Source organism: Tenebrio molitor, chromosome 2, assembly GCF_963966145.1.
Source record: "Tenebrio molitor chromosome 2, icTenMoli1.1, whole genome shotgun sequence".
Classification (NCBI taxonomy): Eukaryota; Metazoa; Arthropoda; class Insecta; order Coleoptera; family Tenebrionidae; genus Tenebrio; species Tenebrio molitor.
In genome coordinates, this window is record NC_091047.1 from 16,273,174 (window position 1) to 16,290,354 (window position 17,181).

Consider the following 17,181-nt stretch of genomic DNA (forward strand, 5'->3'; position numbering starts at 1 on the left):
CATTTCATAAGCGTGCATTTGATTTTTTTGATATCATTAGACACTGTACACTGATTTGACAATTTTCAACATTGCGCGACTATGAACTGTCAAATAAATATCAACTCCACCCTACCCACACAGTTGCCACATAAATTTTCGTACATAGTTGCCATTCTTGGCCACAATCATTTTGAATCACCCAATACATTGTCCCACAACCTCGCAAGTAAAATTTCGGCACATTTTAAAAATACACCATTGTATATCATACAGGGCAAGTCACATAAGGCTTATTTCTGAATTTATTTTGTACGCAACCAAAAACACCTATACTAATGACGCTGACCACGTGATACCGTTTATAATGTGATTTAATTTATAGTAATCAACGTAGGTATAGTAAATTCGTTTTAATCAATAATTGTCAAAATGTTGTCAAGTTGGTAGACTTGCCAAAATGTCAAACCTAGTTATTTCATAAATCAATCTTGGTATCTCTGAGTGTCAGCCAAATTTCATCTACATATTTAACATGCGCAGGACTTGTTTAAATATAAAAGCATAAAATTCAAAATTGGCGAAGAACTAAAAAAAAAATTTCCTAGTTTTTTCATTTTTCTAATATTAAACTAGTTTTTGTCTGTTATCTTTCAATCCACATTTTATTTAACCGTTCACATTTCCCGATTTATTGGATTTCAAGTAAATACTCTGTACAAACCGTGTACAAACCTACAAACCTTCATTTCTTCTTGCTAAGTTTGAAGACGCAACTCACTTTTCAGAATCATTAAACATCACGAAACATTGCTTTTGATGTGCAAGGTCTTAACAGATATCATTTTTCTGTAGGTACTTTCGTACTAGAGTGGTATTTTCGTACCGGTTGCTGGATATGACATTATTAGAGAGTTTGCGGAACGTCATTTTTTGTTATGCTTATGTCTGATTTTATGTTATAAATATAACGTAATTCATAATTTTCAACAGTATTTGCGGAAAATTTTCATAACCACAAAATATTATAATAATTAATAATGCCCTTATAATTTTGACATTCATTTAGAAAACTGTCACCAAAATTTTTGAGTTTCTCGCAACCATTCGGCTGCGGAGCACATCTTCGAATTTTTCAATGATATTATTTAGCTATCACAATGGACTAAATTAGATCATATTATAAACGGTATCAAGTGGTCAGCGTCATTAGTATTTTTGGTTGCGTACAAAATAAATTCAGAAATAAACCTTATGTGACTTCTCCTGTACTTACAAAGGTGTATTTTTAAAAATGTGCCGAAATTTTACCTACGAGGTTGTGGGACAACGTAAAAGACTAAATGCAATTAAAAAAATTGTACCTCAAAAATTAAAATTAATTAAATATTAAGTATTTTATTTCTTGACAGAATTTTTTAAATATTTTTTCCGAGTTCTACATTAAGCCAGTAACTCGTGTCTCGTGGTTAAAATTTTGCAGTGCATTCAGGGACTCCTGTATACGATGCATTGCACCGGTACAGTAGCATCCACAATTCAAAAATTACATCAATAAAATCTACGTATTTATATGCTTATGTAAATTGAAACCACTTAGTACAAACATTTGGTTACTACTGCAGTGAGCTACAATTTATAGCTAGGAGCCTCTACACAATATGGAAATATTTGAATAAAAAAATATAAAACTATTTTTTTAGGTAACAAAATTAGGAGGGTGTTCCGGTACGACACACCCTCGTCTCCTAATAATCTTCTGTGCAGCATAGCAACCCAGATTTAAACAATCTTCAATAGATTTTCCAATAAGATATCCTGTTAAGAATCCTGCTGCAAAAGAATCCCCAGCTCCAGTGGTATCTACAACTTCCTTTTTTTCCACTTCAGGAACTGTAGTTTTACAATTAATTTTTCCTCTATCAGTTACACATATGACATACGACGGACCGTTTGTTAACACTACAGTTTTTCCTAGCTGACTTAAGGCTGATATCAAACTTTCAACATCATTTTCTCTCATTATTGAACAAATTGCGCTAAATTCCCTTCTATTACCAATTATAATTTCACACCTTTCTATAAAATACTTAACAATTTCTGGACACTCATTACATAAATATTCTCCTGAGAGATTAAATGCAATTTTTTTTTCAAGTTCATTACAATAATTCAAAATATACTTTGCTGCTTCAAATCTTTTTGTGAGAAAAAAACCTTCTATATATATTAAATCTGCATTCCTAATTTCCACAATTATATCTGTATTAAGCACATCATTTAATGATATTATTTCAGCAGCACTTAAACATGCAACTAGAGATCTGCCTTGTTTTGTGACTAAAGACACAGTGGTTCCTGTGTAGTACCTCTCATGTTTAACATAATTTGTTTTAACTCCATGACTTTTGAGTATTTGTTTCAAAGTTTCTCCTTGACTGTCACCACCAATAGCGCCAAATATTGTAGTAGAACATTGTCCTTGCAAAAGCCACTGTATCACTTTGAGAGTATTTTGGGCACAACCCCCAGCAGTTACTGTTTTCTCATATCTACAATTAGAAATTTAATAAAGAGCGACTAATCATTTTTATACTTACTCATCAATGTCGTTCATTAAAGATTTCATTTCATCCTGTGATACTTCTTTTTGGCCGTCGCTTTTGAGGTTATATTTTTTCAATAAAACGTCGTCTTCTATTAGCACGATCGTATCTAACAAAGGGTTGCCGAATGCAACAATTTTTTTCATATTGTAGGTAGTTATACTAACACCTGATATAAATAATTAGTTATTTTGAGTCGTCATCAAAATTTTATCATGGAATACCTACCACTTAGGTACCTATAACTTATCTATCTGTTTATTTAATGAAGAATTTGATAGCGAATACACCTTGACAATTATGTCTACATTGCTTGCAATTAGTGTAAAATTGATTAACAAATGACACACATTCTGTATTTTTTGAAACATTAAAGAAAGTCCTTTATGGTGTATGTACACCCATCGCACAAGTAAAACTTTTATTTTTTAACCATTTCTGTCGTCAAATAAGATTTTTATAAAGTTGAAAATGTTTGGATTTCCACGAATAAGATTTAATAAAATAAGGGAGGGGAAAAACTAAGGGCAACACCAGATACAGACATAAAAATATAGGTGTTTTAATTAAATAAATGATAAACAACTTAAATACATTTTTTCTTCCAGTTTATCATCTGGGTAAATAAATTTAAGAATTAATTGTTGATTTTTATTTTCCCGTAATTAATACATTTGCATTTGAGTAGTTTGTAAAAAAAATATTTTAGGTCACTAGTTTTTGAAATTATGGCTTACAGAACAGGTCTTCGGGATTGTCTTCAAGGTATTGTCCTCGAATTGTCCTTATTGTCCATAACCATAATATACCTATCTACAAATTGGTAGGCTTGAAGTAAAATGGAAGATGGCGATTAGACAGTAGACTTAGACAGGTGACAGTTGTGTCAGTCGAGTGGTGCATAGGTTCATACTTGTGATATAAACGAAAGGTTGTTTTGTATCTTAATTTTTGTTATAAATGACGTCTGGCAAGGATACAATGGGGTAAAGCGATATTTTTAAATCCCAACACTCTAATTACCGTATAACATTGAGAACATCTTTTATTTTTCTTATAATTGCCATTTCACAGATGTGACTTTTTTCTATAAAATTTAAAAATCTTCAGAGATCAAACCAGTTATGCTACGTGTTTAGTATTGTTTTCCACATTTTTCTGCTAGTATTGCAACGCTATTCATGGCCACTCCCCCTTTGAAATTCTTTTCACTAATGTTTTTCTGGAATTCCTTTCTAGTGAACAACCTATTTTCACATGTAAGGCCCACGTTTTTCATATTGATCCAAAAACCAAACGTTCGTGGATGCCGGCGTCCAGTACAGCTGTCAGTGTTTCATTTTTTTATGATTCATCTCGAAGCCTCTACAGAATCATTAGTGTTGAAGGACAAAAAGCTGTTATTAATAGTACAGTTACCCCCAACATGACCTTCACCAAAACGTCTCAAAAGTTTGGACAATGGTCAGATGTACGCGCCAATACCGTTTATGGGTTGGGATTCTCCTCAGAAGCTGAATTACAAAAGGTATCATGTTACAAACCTTTTACAAGCTTTGTTAGTTATTATCTAAAGAAACTGCTGATTGTAGAAGTTTTTATTTTTTGGTAGTTTATTGACAAGTTTAATGAAGTGAAAGAAGCAACTAGATCAGCTATTAGTAAAGTCACTGCCAACGGTGGTTCTGCCGTAACTCCAGTAACAAGCGCGAATGCTAGTCCTATAACTGCAAGAGCAGCCAATGCTACATCAGATCAGTCAGACAATTTGTTGGAACCTCCAGGTAAGTCTGGTGTTTAATGTGGTACATTTTTACTAACTTCACTTGTTTTAGGCAGCGCAGTTTTGACGACCACGCCAAACGTCAAATCAGAAGATGAGGTTTCACATCCGCGAAGTCATTCAATTTCCACACTACAGAGTAACGAGAGTCCCAGTCACCAAATTAAGTCAGAAAAAAGTACATATGGAAATACTCCAACGAATCCAATTGATATGCAGTTGAAATACGAAAATGATAGACTTAAATTGGCATTGGCGCAAAGGTATATTGTTTTATTGTTTGTATTAATAGCTGTCATATAGATAAATAACTCAAGGTCGATAAACACCCTCAATCAAGCATACGTCCAAATGTGGAATAAATGTTTATCTTCATATTCGTTTTATGCAATTAACAAAAAGATAACATAATTGAGTCTTAAAAAAGTCCACAATATTTTTACTTTACCATCAACCAAAAAGTGATGACCTTTAATTTTTACACGACTCATTTCTGTCGTTTTCATTGTTTTTATTTGCCCCCTCTGGCGGAAAATTTCAGACCTTGGCTATTAACCAATCCCTTTCAAATGTTAACAAGTTTCAATATTTTTAAACACATTATTGTAAATTAAGTTGCTTTGCTATTATATTTTTTTTATTGGTGAATTATCACAAGTTTACAAATTTTTATTATTGTGCTAGTAATGCGACCCGTATCCCACACCGATATTTCCTTGCTCAGCATGAACTGGTTCTCCAATCTTGTGGACGACAGCGTTGAATCCGTTGTGTTTGTCAGCTTTGTATTCGACGACGCGAGTGGTGCCGTCGGCTTCCTTTAAAAAACACAGTTTTCTTAACAAAAATGACATTTATAGAATGTTTTATTTACCTTTACGGTATAAGTTCCTTTAACTTCATCCCCGTCGCGTTCTTCAATGTGTTGTTTTTCATCGCCAGTATGGGGATCGTGCACGGCATAATTGAACTGATATTTTGGGTGATCCTAAAATGTGCAAAAATAAACAGTAAAATTTGTCATACTGTTGGAACTGTGTTACGTTGTGTTCCTGATGACCGTCGCCGTAAATGTCACCCTCCGAAATTTCGACTCCTCCGTAACCACCCAAGTATCCAGCTTTCACGCAGACAAGAGAGAAGACGAATGCATAAAAGACCTTAAAATATTAAAAGTGAATCGTGCAAACACTAAAAACGTTTTCTTACTTTGTTGGAAGCGGCGAACATTTTTGTTGTTGTTGTTTCTCGAAAATGATGAATTAATGAAATGATATCGAGTGGTGGTTTCTGCGTGGTTTATATACTTGCACCACTTACCGCCATCCACACCATCTCTCCCTTATGTTGGTGCGTCTTCCTCGCTTTCTCTGCAATATCGATGTTGTATCGTTTTTCGTTGCGAAAAATCGGTACAATTTTTCTCACCTGCGCTCATTCATTTGAACGTAATTAATTATAGGTTCGTTTACCGTACCCACGTTTCTTGGAAAAGGAAAAAAGTGAAACTCATTTACGCTTTTTTTTGTTTATTGCTACGTATAATTATATACTTCAATGGTTCTATGGTCGATTGTCTATTTTTTAATAAATAATTTCATGAGAATAAGTAAATTTGTACTGTTAATCATGTTTAAACAATTTTTTTCGAAACCATTTCATTTTGTCTTAATGACGTAATTTAGCAGAAATAAGGCATTTTTAAAACCACAACATGATTGCATGTTCGCCCAGAGCTTATCATGTCAATCTTAACAATAAATTTGCACAATTGCATTAATGAAAGTGTAAAGAGCTGGATCTGTTAAATACAGAATATTTTTAATAAATAAATCGTACAAATTTCAATATTTATTTTTTGCATTTGGTCATGGTCGACAGAGCATATTTATTTTCTCTTCTCCAAGATTGCTAATTCATAATCAATTTATGTAAACACTCGGTGGTAATGTTTAAATATTTGAATTTTTATTGCTCATTTCAATCTGAAACGGGTGATTTTGTAGTCTTTTAGGTTTATTTGACTTGCATTTTTTAATTGAAAAGGTGCTTGTTAATTTCATTTTACTTAACTCGTAAATAAGAACTAAGTAAAGAGTCTTCCAATTATTTCATTTAGTTTCATGAATAGTGTGTCGATGTTATTACGTGATTGTTATTATTTACGCCCCATTTATTGAAGTAAATACGGGAAGAATTATGAAATCCTGTAAGCAGCGTTAAAAAGTGACGTAAAAGGTTTTGTTGAACTTTATATTTTAGTTCTGCCAACGCGAAAAAGTGGGAAATTGAATTGGCCACATTGAAAAGCAACAACGCTAGGCTAACAAGTGCACTTCAGGAAAGCACAGCGAACGTCGACGAGTGGAAGCGACAGTTGGCTAGCCTAAAAGAAGAGAATATGAGAATGAAAGCCAAGTACCAAGCAGATTTGGAAAATAGTAAAGGTGGGTCTTTGCTGTATTCTTTTTTTATTTTTGCAAATTTATTTTGTTTGTTTCTTCCTAAACGTTTATTGAAAACGAAAGTTTTCTAGTTTTATTGAAATCGTGCTTCTCGAGACAAACACATCAACAAAACCATATAAAAAACAATAAAACCATCGATTTTGTGAAATTTTTCGGCAAATACGAAATTTGGGTTGGACCGAATGAGATATTTGATTATGAGAATAATTCAATTTTAATAGAAATCAGTTTTCTCATCCTGTTTTATTCTCTAGGTGATGGGACACCATTTTATAAATTATGATACATTGTAATAATTTGATTTCCTGTAATAACAAGGTTGATTACGTAAAGTCGTTTAAAAATAACATATGGTGAACCATATAATTGAGAGAAATGACATGGTAAAGTATCGCAGTAAGATGTGAAAGCTATAGAGTATTTATTTTCCAATAGCATTATTTAACTTCAGATGGCAAATGCTTTCGTTTTAATATATGATCAGACTATCATATTTTCTCGTTCCTTTTATACATTTGAATAGAATTCAATTTTACAAAAATTTAGTGAAGTTGAATTTCCACTGCAATTAATAATAATAATAACAATAGTGTTGACAATCACGTCCAAAAGAAGATAATTAATAGAAATAGAAAATCTAAATTAGGAGAACGAACGACATACATTTAAGGAATTTAGTTTCTTATTTTATACTCGCAATGTATATAAACGTAAAGTGTGATGAACATTTATCAGTTTCTGTATGTTAATAAATAAACAAACGTGACGTCACTGATTTTATTGAAGGAGGAGGTGACATAGCAGATGAATTGAGACAAGAAATTCAAGCGCTCAGAATTCGTCTGGAACAACTCGAAACCGAACTCGACGCCAAAAATAACGAGTTGAAACAAGTGTCAGCCTTCCAGAAGTCATCAGATTTTCAGGTAAGGAGAAATGTGTATATACAGACTGATTCACATAACTTTCCGAACCTAACGAAATTTAAATGCAACCAGTAATACGTTATTCAGTGATAACTTAATACCTATATTTACCATGAAATCTAGACACTCCTAGGACTATTGACAATCACTTGACAGTTCCTTTTTGTACTATTCCGGACACGGAATCTTGGCCACAACTGACACTTAACTGACAAATATGTGTGAACTGGCCTTTATTGAGTATAACCCAACTTTTCACTCGATAATGCCATTTCTCTGCTTTTTTGATGTCACAAGAAAAACTTCACTTCACTAATGATTGGTTTACATCATTTTTTAAAGAAATGTCTAAAAAAAATGTTGGCCAAGATTCCGTGTCCGGAATATTAGTTCTAATTCTGAAATAATTTTTGATAATTAAAATGTGCTCCAATGACGAAATTGACGAATTGAGACTTTTGTGAGGGATGTCCAAACCATTCAAAACTTTAATATAATTCACGTTTTTGGATCAAGTTACGAATGAAAAACGTATTGCTGGCTGCATTTAAATTTCGTTAGGGTCGGAAAATTATGTGAATCAATCTGTATAGTGGGCGATTTTATACGTCCGTTTCTATGTATTTTGTAGTCGTTGCAAAAGGAAAATCAGGAACTTCAAGCAACTGCGAAGTTGGCACAGTCCGAACTGGACATAGCTCTCAGCGCTCACGAGTCTCAAAGACAGGTCCTTTTGACGTTAAATCAACAGTTAGCGTCTAGAGTTCACGAATTGGCAACGATCCACGACGAGATCACCACAGCTCTGCAAACGTGAGAATTTGAAAAAAAATGGCATTATAATATACGCGAACGCATTTATATCGCATATGTATAGGGTCCGTGTAATACTTTGCTTAGGTATGTAATAATTATGAATGTCTCGAAAAATCATATATTACACACTACGTATCATCGGTTGCAAAGAAATGCTACAGTTCATGAAGTGTTATTTATTTAAAAGGCGTCAAGGGCAGAGTTGAGCACAATTATTAAATAGTACGACAGGAGAAGCTCTATTTATTTGAAATGTTACGTGCTGCATTTTTTGCATTTATTAAACAGTTGTAATGCACTGGATTTTTATGTACATTCTAATTTTGGGTGGTTGTGTAAATGCCATTTTAGTTGTAGGGTTTTAATGTATTAAAATATTTTATACATAACAAGAATGTATTGTTGTATTTATCTTGTGTCGCTTTTCTGTATATTTCCTGTCAAATGCCGAATTAACACATCAGGTTATGTTGTCAGGTAGCTTCAGAAATACGAAATTTTTTATATGAACAGTTAGGTACCCTAAAATATTTCGTATTTGTGGCTCTTCATATCTGCATTTCATCAATGATATGTTAATTTTTTTCGTACAGTATGTATTTTATTTAGCGCACACTACTGTTTTTGTACAACGTCGTAATTTTAAGATTTGTCGTTATCATATTTGACTGATATTTTATAAGTTGCAAGATTTTATCTATTTTTATTATTATTATTTTAACTTTAAAACGTGATTGTTATAAAAAAAAATCATTAATCATTTTCTCTGATTTTTTTCGATAGAATACAGTGTGATGACGGTAGTAGATACTTTGTTACAAAAAAAAAACCTCAATCACACTCATTGATTGTATCCAATAACAGTATAACACGTAGGTAGGACATTTTTTATTACTACGGAAGTTTTTTTTTTACATTTATATGTACATTTTGTTGCATTCAGTTGTACATACCTGCCATGGCCACATGTATGGTTTTGATCATGATATTATAAAGTAATGTTTGTCTTTGTTAAATAATTGGCAGACGGTCATAAACTGTGTTTTATAAACGATTACACTACGAAAAATTTTGTTTCTTAAATTTTGTTATACTGTAATTGTCAAGGTTGACATAATTTAATATAAGATATTTCTCAAGCGTACTCTGTAATAGCAAACAATAATTAAAAAAATTTCAAAATACAGTAAATATATCATTAGAAATGGCTAAGATATAATTTTATTTGTATTCTAAGCTGAAATTTGTTCAAATAAAAATAGGCTGAGCTGATTATTATATGTTGACATTGTTATTGAAAGCAAAACAGAAACTGTGTTATTCATTATTTTAAAACAATAAGCAAGACCAAAATGTATTAGAACATCTTGTTTGTAGAAATAGACAAATTATTTGAAACTGATGTGTTTGAATGTAATGTATATAATTACTGGACCAAAGTTTTTGTTGGAGTGTTTCATTTGTTCAAAATTTTAATTGCAGTATTGTATTGTTTGAAAGGTCGTGGTTTGAACCTTTAAAAAATGAAAAGACTCCTTTAAATTTGATGTGATTACACTTTTTTTTGACATACAGTCCATAGATAAAGAACAGTCATACAATTTTGGTTAATGTTTTCCATAAAGAAAAAATCTTCGTTTTTTGCTATATATTTCATGTGTCAAAAATTCACAAAATTCAAACTGATGAAACAGTGATGCGTGACTTGTTCTGTGCGTGCGACTGCGCGTTTTAATCAGAAACGTGCGACTAGAAATTGTAGGTTAAGTTCAATTAAAACCTAACAAAAAGTTCGGTTATGAGGTGAGGAGTCGAAAGATTAAAAAACAACACTCAAACTCAACACAAGTTTGGAATGAAGTAAGGAATTGTGAGAATTTTTGTAGTTCTCGTTCTCTAACGTCTAACGAAAATGTCACTTAAAAGAAAACCAGATTCTCAAGTACCAGCAGAAGAAAGTGATCAGCTAACTATTCGGCCGCTGTACGTTGGTTTTTAGGATTTGAGATGAAATTTGCAATTAATGTGGAATTTTTAGGGGAGCAGGCCAAGAAGTAGGTCGCTCTTGCATAATGATTGAATTTAAAGGAAAAAAAATTATGGTCAGTTTTTTCTTTTGTGTTGTTTTCATGTTAATAGTGGATTTTCAGCTTGACTGTGGAATTCATCCGGGATTATCTGGCATGGATGCTTTACCTTTTGTTGACTTAATTGAAGCAGATGAAATTGATTTACTTTTAATTTCTCAGTAATGTTTGTATCGGGTCTTCAAATAAATACATATTTAGAGTAGGCATAGGCGACATTCTAATTCTGTTAACAGTGTAAAGTAATTTTTGTAGGTAACCAATTATTCTCCGGAGTTACACAGATTACATACTAAGCTTTCTCCCAATTTCATATTGTCATATTCCATGGAGGGGGAATAGGGAGAATGCACTACAAAAATTAAAACTATTTTCTAACGAGTTTTACTTCGTTAAAATGCCAGACGTTTCTTGTGTCATTTTCTACGCTGGAAAAATGTTGCAAACAATTGAATTTCCATAGGTTGCTCTAAATATAAATTTATTTGAAGACCCTTTAATAGTCCTGAGTTTTTATTAATTATATGTAATTTTAGTTTTCATTTGGACCACTGTGGGGCGTTGCCGTGGTTTTTACAAAAGACAAGCTTTAAAGGAAGATGTTTTATGACTCATGCAACTAAAGCTATCTATCGTTGGTTATTATCAGATTATATTAAAGTTAGGTAAGTACATATTTTAAAAATCCCTGATGTATATATGACAAGGATGTTGCAGCAATATTGCAACTGAACAAATGCTGTATACTGAAGCAGACTTGGAAGCTAGTATGGATAAAATTGAAACTATCAACTTTCATGAAGAAAAAGATGTGTTGGGAATTAAATTTTGGGCTTATAATGCAGGGCATGTTCTGGGAGCGGCAATGTTCATGATTGAAATTGCTGGTGTTAAAGTAATGATAATACCTAATTTGGACAAGTTAAAAACATTAATTTTACAAATTGTAGATTTTATACACAGGTGACTTTTCGCGTCAGGAAGATCGTCACCTTATGGCTGCAGAGATTCCAACGGTCCATCCAGATGTTTTAATTACAGTAATTTTACTTTTAATTGTACCAGTTATGTAATTGTCAATGCCAACTTTCAGGAGTCCACTTATGGCACTCACATACATGAGAAAAGAGAAGAACGTGAGAGTCGATTTACCAATTTAGTTCACGATATCGTCAACAGAGGAGGACGTTGCCTTATACCAGTTTTTGCTTTAGGACGAGCGCAAGAATTGTTGTTAATACTGGATGAGTACTGGAGTCAGCATCCAGATCTGCATGACATACCTATCTATTATGCTTCTTCCCTGGCAAAGAAATGCATGGCCGTGTATCAGACGTACATCAACGCGATGAACGATAAGATCAGAAGACAGATCGCCATTAACAATCCGTTTGTCTTTAAACACATATCAAACTTGAAGGTGAGTCTGAGTACCTACTTTTGGAAAAAAAAGACTGGAAATCGATACGTTTATTTTATCTGTCTAATTCATTTAATTTCATACTGATCGCCAATTTCAAACACGTTTATCTCTGGCTTAACTTTGTCATAAAGATGAGGGAACGAGCCTTCAGCGCCATATTTCACTCTAACATTTTCATATAACTTCAGGTCAAACGTTTGATCGAATTCGTCTCTTGTCATGAAAATGTCTGCGTACAAAAACGAAAATCCCCCAACGTCCCTAGTGAACTTTTCCATTTCTCTCATGGCGTAAACAGCATTGTATTTTTCTTTCCTTTTGACGTAGCCAGGAACTCCATAAATGCCCAAGTCGTTGTAGATGGCGTAATTGGTACCTTCTACCATATATTCGCTGCGAGGCGCCCTCAGCTGACCAGAAGCCGGTCCTCGATCGTAAATCCTGCAAGGATAAACGAGAAGTGGATAAACGTCAAAGAGTTCGTTTGATTTGTCGATTTGATCTTCCAATTTTCGTATCGGTAAAACTATGTCTTGAAAGACTTGTCTGGTGAAGGTGTAGGCTCTGACGCCTGGAGTGGTTGTAAATTTCAGGAAAGCAGGTTTGGGGGGTAAAAGCCATCCCAAGAAGAAGCGAAATACTGGGTGATTACCGAACGGAATCATCGATTCTACGACCCAGAAAATGGGCCGATTGTGCCTTAACAGATATTCACGTAACGGAATCAATTCTGTATGTTTGCCTTTCTTCAGGAAACTTTCAGTATACTTGTAGAACCAAGGTTTATACCATCTAGTCACGTGATTCAATGGTAAACTCGAATCGTAATCAGAGTAGGTACCTGTCATAATTACGGCCTGTTGCGGATTAAATATCGTGGCTTCCAAGTAATCGACTGTTGGATAATCGGGAGTGCCGTCACCAGACAGCAGTCGTATCATGTCGCAGTATTCTTTTTTCCCTTGAACCGGAACGTAATTCATCTTGATAAACGGTTTCACTTTGACAAGTTTCAACGTTAAAGCAACCAGAAAACCTAAACTACCGTGAGACCAGGGCAAGGTTCGATAAAGATCGGAATTTTCGTTAGGTGTCGCTCTCACGAGACTCCCGTCGTGTAGAATTACGTCATACGAAGTTATATTTTCGTGGTAGAGGCCTACTTGATGTGAATGCGTCGTCATTCCGGTTCCTAACGCCAAACCACCCAAAGTGGCATCAGCTATCTCTAAAGTTACAGCCAGTGTATATCCCTTAGGTATGAGAAACTTGGTAATCTCTCCTACCGTCACCATCGGTTCGACCCTGATGGTCAAGTTATGTTCATCCAGTTCTAAAATGTCAAATAAGTCGATGTTGATTTGGTGGCACAAGTCTTTTCTGTAGAAAGTTGTTGACAAACTCAGCCAGTTTGGACGTGAGGTGCACAACAATTTACGTTCGATTTTGGGGATTTTGTTCCATTTTTGTATTTGTTTTTGTATAGCCTGAACACGGTTCTCGTGATGTTTGGGACTGCTGGATAGTCGATTGATTGTTCTTCGAAGTGTCAGCAGTAAGTTAAAAATGAAGCTGGCAGGCAAGCAGAAGACAACAATAACCAGGCCACGATGGTTTTCCAGAAACTGGATTAAACGTGCTTTAAAATTCGCTTTCGGCATCTGCAAACGTGAAAAATGAATTCAGAAAAAAATATTGCTTTTCTAACCTTTGCCGACTACGTGTTGAATGTTTTATTTATGTACTTACTTTATATTATGGAATATATTTCAATCCAGTTGGCGGAGTTGTGAAAGCAAATATTATTACTTTACGTATATTAAAATTGTCTCCAATTGACTAGATAACGAAGGAACGTAATCAACACAGATAAAGAGCTTGTTGATCTTTAACCTCGTTTTTGTATCTACAAACAAACGCTAATAGGTATTGCGGTGTTTTTTTAATCGATTTTAGTACCTACATTTTTCGGTTACGCATATAATTTTGTTGTAGAAATGATGAATTTAATTAAAACTTTTTAAATGTGTTCTCGAATGGTGTAATCTCGACAACGCATATTCTTATGTAGGTACTATTATTATTGAATTACGAGGACACGTGGAACCACATAGCACATACACCGGACGCCACAGAAATTAGAATGCCATCAAGCAGTCAAGCACTCTTAATTGATTCAGATTTTTGACATCATACAGTTCATGTGCAGTGCTTAACGAAAAGTTTGCACTATAAGTATGAGAAATATGTCAAATTTGAGATAAACCGAAAGTTACGTGATAACTCTTGTCAGTCTAATGTTTAGTTTTTGGACAAGCAAAGAGTATATACCTGTAGATATCCTTGTCATCCAGAAATTCACATTTTCTTATCTGCCTTAAGCGCCAAGTTATTGTCAATCTGTACCCTACTGTAGTATGTACTTACTACGAGTTAAAATAACATACACAGCCAAAAAATTGCAAAAATCTCTCTCAAGACTTGTATGTTTTTTCCGTGAACAGAACTGTACATGTCTGGTGTAAATATGTACAGTACATATTTACATATTGGAAACATTTTCACTTTAGGAATAGTTTGCAACTTTGGAAATATTTTATCAAAATTTATGTAGAGCGAAAAATGAGAAAGAACATTTTCACTTTAGGAATAGTTTGGAACTTTGGAAATATTTGATCAAAATTTATGTAGAGCGAAAAATGAGAACCACAATTATCCGTCCGATTTTTTGCATTTTAAATTATTCACTGTAATAAATGTAAACTGAATGTACCACCTCAGTTTTCATCCAAATAATATTGTATTTTTCCAATTAAGTCAAAATGTTGAGCTCTCATGTAGTCATGTTCTGTTTTTTCGCGGTTCATTTTTTATTGCTAATTATTAATTATTATTGCTAGGGTATAGATCATTTCGAAGATATTGGTCCGTGCGTAATTATGGCATCCCCCGGTATGATGCAGAGCGGTCTGTCGCGAGAATTGTTCGAATCATGGTGCACAGATGCGAAAAACGGTGTCATCATAGCCGGTTATTGTGTAGAAGGTACTCTGGCTAAAACAATCCTTTCCGAACCGGAAGAAATTACTACCATGGTCGGCCAAAAATTACCATTAAAGATGTCGGTAGATTACATATCGTTCTCGGCACATACGGATTATCAACAGACCAGCGAGTTCATACGAATTCTTAAACCACCACATGTTGTAAGTATCAATTGTTTTAAATTGTATTTGTGTAAAATGTAACGTGTATTTTAGGTACTAGTGCATGGCGAACAAAATGAGATGAGTCGTTTGAAAGCAGCTCTTCAACGAGAATACGAAGACGATCCTAACACTACGATGTACCTTCATAATCCGCGGAACACACATTGCGTTGAATTGTATTTTAGAGGTGAAAAAACAGCGAAAGTCATGGGAAGTCTTGCAGTTGACAAACCTAAACCTGGAAATACATTATCGGGAGTTTTGGTTAAGAGAAATTTCAACTATCATTTACTAGCAGCCAATGATTTGCCAAGTAATTCGAAAAAAACGACCAATACTTTTTTATATTATTGATTTTTTTTTTTTGAAGAATATACCGACATGAGTATGAGTCAAATTATGCAAAGGCAAAGTATACACTATTCAGGAAACACGGGAGTTCTCCGTCATTTGATAACTCAAGTTGCCGGACTACTAGAGCCAGTTGAAGGAGACAAAAAGACCAGAGCTTTTAACGCAATTGATATTACAATAGACAGTAAAATTGTTACTTTAGAGGTGATTTTGTTCAAAAAATTTGTCTTTGTCGTGTGATATGTACTTTGTAGTGGGTCGCCAATCCTGTGAACGACATGTATGCCGATGCCATCGTAGCAGCAATTCTTCAAGCTGATTTGTTAGATGCACCTATTAAAAATTTATCGACCAGTGTGAAAGTAGATCGCATGCATTTTAAGGTGGACCTTTGAGATTTAATTCTTTATCAACTTCAATTGAAAATTTCGTAGGAATGTCTTATAGAGATGCTGCAAGACATGTTCGGCGAGGATTCAGTTCCAAAAATGTTTAAAGGTGAAAAACTGTACGTTACCGTAAACGACAAGAAAGCTGATATTGATCTGTCAAATTTGGTAATGTGAAAAAAAAGTGTAAATGAGACATAATTTAATTTTTATTCCAGGAGGTCACTTGTCCTGAAGACGAAACTTTCAAGCAAATTGTAGAAACCGCCGTTTCAAAGCTGTATCAGTCATTGGCTCCTCCACAAATTTAATAAACTTACCAATTCTTTTCTTTTGTCTTTCATTGTCATTTATAAATTTGTACAAAAAATACAAGACAATAATTGTATGAATTACTATACCTATATTAACTATTGAATTTTTCTTTATTCTAAGATTGCAGAGGATATTTAAAAATAAAAACACGTCATATTTCTACGCTTTTTTCTACATTTTCTTGGTCACTGGGTATATTTTGTGCGCATGTGTCAAAATATTTCACATGGTCCATGGTGAAGACTGAAGATAGTAGAGGTGGTACGAATCAGTATTTTTCGATAATAGGTATGCTGGGAACTGTTCCTGACTCGTACCTATTCCAAATACCTGTTACAAAATACTTGTTACCGCCACACACAGTATTAGTTATTGGTCCTGCTCTTGACACTGTCCAGAACTCCAGATAGGCTCCAGATCAATATATATCTTTAGTCTGTGATCAGTGTCAAACAGGTTTGGCGGTTAGGGGTAGTGTTCCACCAACTACGGATGCACAGAATCGATTCGGTTATGACAGAAACGATTATTGTTGGGAGAAAAAAAAATCGATTTCTATTCTCAATTTCAATTTCTATTTTCCATTCACAACCCTAACAAACAACATATTTAATCATTTAAATTAAGAAACAAAACAATTTAAGTGTGCGTGAAAATGCGTGTAAGTAGGTACTACATGATCAATCCTTTCAGGCACGAGCAAAGGAACAGTAGACTGAGGAGAGCAGTAACAAATAATAATAACAACTTAACAAGTAACAAGTATCCGCATTTGGTATAGGTACGAGCAGAGATGTACGAGTACGAGTCTGCGCGAAGCTTGTGC

At 34.0% G+C, this 17,181-nt stretch overlaps 5 protein-coding genes across 5 annotated transcripts; 2 read left to right on the plus strand and 3 right to left on the minus strand.

The window, feature by feature from the left end:
- Nucleotides 1–1,361: 1,361 nt before the first annotated feature.
- Nucleotides 1,362–2,754, minus strand: LOC138124796 (uncharacterized). Its single transcript, XM_069039969.1, has 2 exons — nucleotides 2,580–2,754; nucleotides 1,362–2,531 (listed from the first exon to the last, which is right to left on the minus strand). The coding sequence occupies exons 1-2, from the start codon at nucleotides 2,729–2,731 to the stop codon at nucleotides 1,679–1,681; spliced, it is 1,005 nt and encodes a 334-aa protein (XP_068896070.1). The 5' UTR covers nucleotides 2,732–2,754; the 3' UTR covers nucleotides 1,362–1,678.
- A 468-nt stretch (nucleotides 2,755–3,222) lies between these two features.
- On the minus strand, nucleotides 3,223–6,323 carry LOC138124804 (cuticle protein 19-like). The gene is made up of 4 exons (XM_069039978.1): nucleotides 5,578–6,323; nucleotides 5,412–5,528; nucleotides 5,243–5,356; nucleotides 3,223–5,186 (listed from the first exon to the last, which is right to left on the minus strand). Exons 1-4 carry the CDS (start codon nucleotides 5,596–5,598, stop codon nucleotides 5,049–5,051), a joined length of 390 nt encoding a protein of 129 aa, XP_068896079.1. The 5' UTR covers nucleotides 5,599–6,323; the 3' UTR covers nucleotides 3,223–5,048.
- homer (protein) lies at nucleotides 3,431–9,976 on the plus strand. The gene is made up of 7 exons (XM_069039967.1): nucleotides 3,431–3,571; nucleotides 3,825–4,113; nucleotides 4,198–4,369; nucleotides 4,421–4,631; nucleotides 6,631–6,815; nucleotides 7,623–7,762; nucleotides 8,394–9,976. Exons 1-7 carry the CDS (start codon nucleotides 3,546–3,548, stop codon nucleotides 8,577–8,579), a joined length of 1,209 nt encoding a protein of 402 aa, XP_068896068.1. The 5' UTR covers nucleotides 3,431–3,545; the 3' UTR covers nucleotides 8,580–9,976.
- Nucleotides 9,977–10,231: 255 nt separating this feature from the next.
- Nucleotides 10,232–16,370, plus strand: Cpsf73 (cleavage and polyadenylation specificity factor 73). The gene is made up of 13 exons (XM_069039953.1): nucleotides 10,232–10,561; nucleotides 10,617–10,680; nucleotides 10,729–10,826; nucleotides 11,202–11,330; nucleotides 11,383–11,560; nucleotides 11,616–11,705; nucleotides 11,759–12,085; nucleotides 14,989–15,294; nucleotides 15,349–15,610; nucleotides 15,668–15,855; nucleotides 15,906–16,034; nucleotides 16,086–16,208; nucleotides 16,259–16,370. Exons 1-13 carry the CDS (start codon nucleotides 10,491–10,493, stop codon nucleotides 16,349–16,351), a joined length of 2,058 nt encoding a protein of 685 aa, XP_068896054.1. The 5' UTR covers nucleotides 10,232–10,490; the 3' UTR covers nucleotides 16,352–16,370.
- On the minus strand, nucleotides 12,121–14,546 carry LOC138124792 (delta(24)-sterol reductase-like). Its single transcript, XM_069039963.1, has 3 exons — nucleotides 14,052–14,546; nucleotides 13,838–13,994; nucleotides 12,121–13,749 (listed from the first exon to the last, which is right to left on the minus strand). Exon 3 carries the CDS (start codon nucleotides 13,747–13,749, stop codon nucleotides 12,154–12,156), a length of 1,596 nt encoding a protein of 531 aa, XP_068896064.1. The 5' UTR covers nucleotides 13,838–13,994; nucleotides 14,052–14,546; the 3' UTR covers nucleotides 12,121–12,153.
- Nucleotides 16,371–17,181: the final 811 nt, after the last annotated feature.

Excerpts from the sequence above, each read along its gene's own strand:
- LOC138124796 (XM_069039969.1), bottom strand. The coding sequence starts at position 2,731 with ATGAAAAAAATTGTTGCATTCGGCAACCCTTTGTTAGATACGATCGTG. Across the intron at positions 2,532-2,579 it reads TTAATGAACGACATTGATGA|ATATGAGAAAACAGTAACTG; the intron begins GTAAGTATAAAA and ends TTCTAATTGTAG.
- homer (XM_069039967.1), top strand. The coding sequence starts at position 3,546 with ATGACGTCTGGCAAGGATACAATGGG. Across the intron at positions 3,572-3,824 it reads TCTGGCAAGGATACAATGGG|TGAACAACCTATTTTCACAT; the intron begins GTAAAGCGATAT and ends ATTCCTTTCTAG. Across the intron at positions 6,816-7,622 it reads AGATTTGGAAAATAGTAAAG|GAGGAGGTGACATAGCAGAT; the intron begins GTGGGTCTTTGC and ends ATTTTATTGAAG.
- LOC138124804 (XM_069039978.1), bottom strand. The coding sequence starts at position 5,598 with ATGTTCGCCGCTTCCAACAAA. Across the intron at positions 5,357-5,411 it reads ACGGTCATCAGGAACACAAC|GATCACCCAAAATATCAGTT; the intron begins GTAACACAGTTC and ends TGCACATTTTAG. Across the intron at positions 5,187-5,242 it reads AAGGAACTTATACCGTAAAG|GAAGCCGACGGCACCACTCG; the intron begins GTAAATAAAACA and ends TGTTTTTTAAAG.
- Cpsf73 (XM_069039953.1), top strand. The coding sequence starts at position 10,491 with ATGTCACTTAAAAGAAAACCAGATTCTCAAGTACCAGCAGAAGAAAGT. Across the intron at positions 10,562-10,616 it reads CAGCTAACTATTCGGCCGCT|GGGAGCAGGCCAAGAAGTAG; the intron begins GTACGTTGGTTT and ends TGGAATTTTTAG. Across the intron at positions 15,856-15,905 it reads GTAAAATTGTTACTTTAGAG|TGGGTCGCCAATCCTGTGAA; the intron begins GTGATTTTGTTC and ends TGTACTTTGTAG.
- LOC138124792 (XM_069039963.1), bottom strand. The coding sequence starts at position 13,749 with ATGCCGAAAGCGAATTTTAAAGCACGTTTAATCCAGTTTCTGGAAAAC.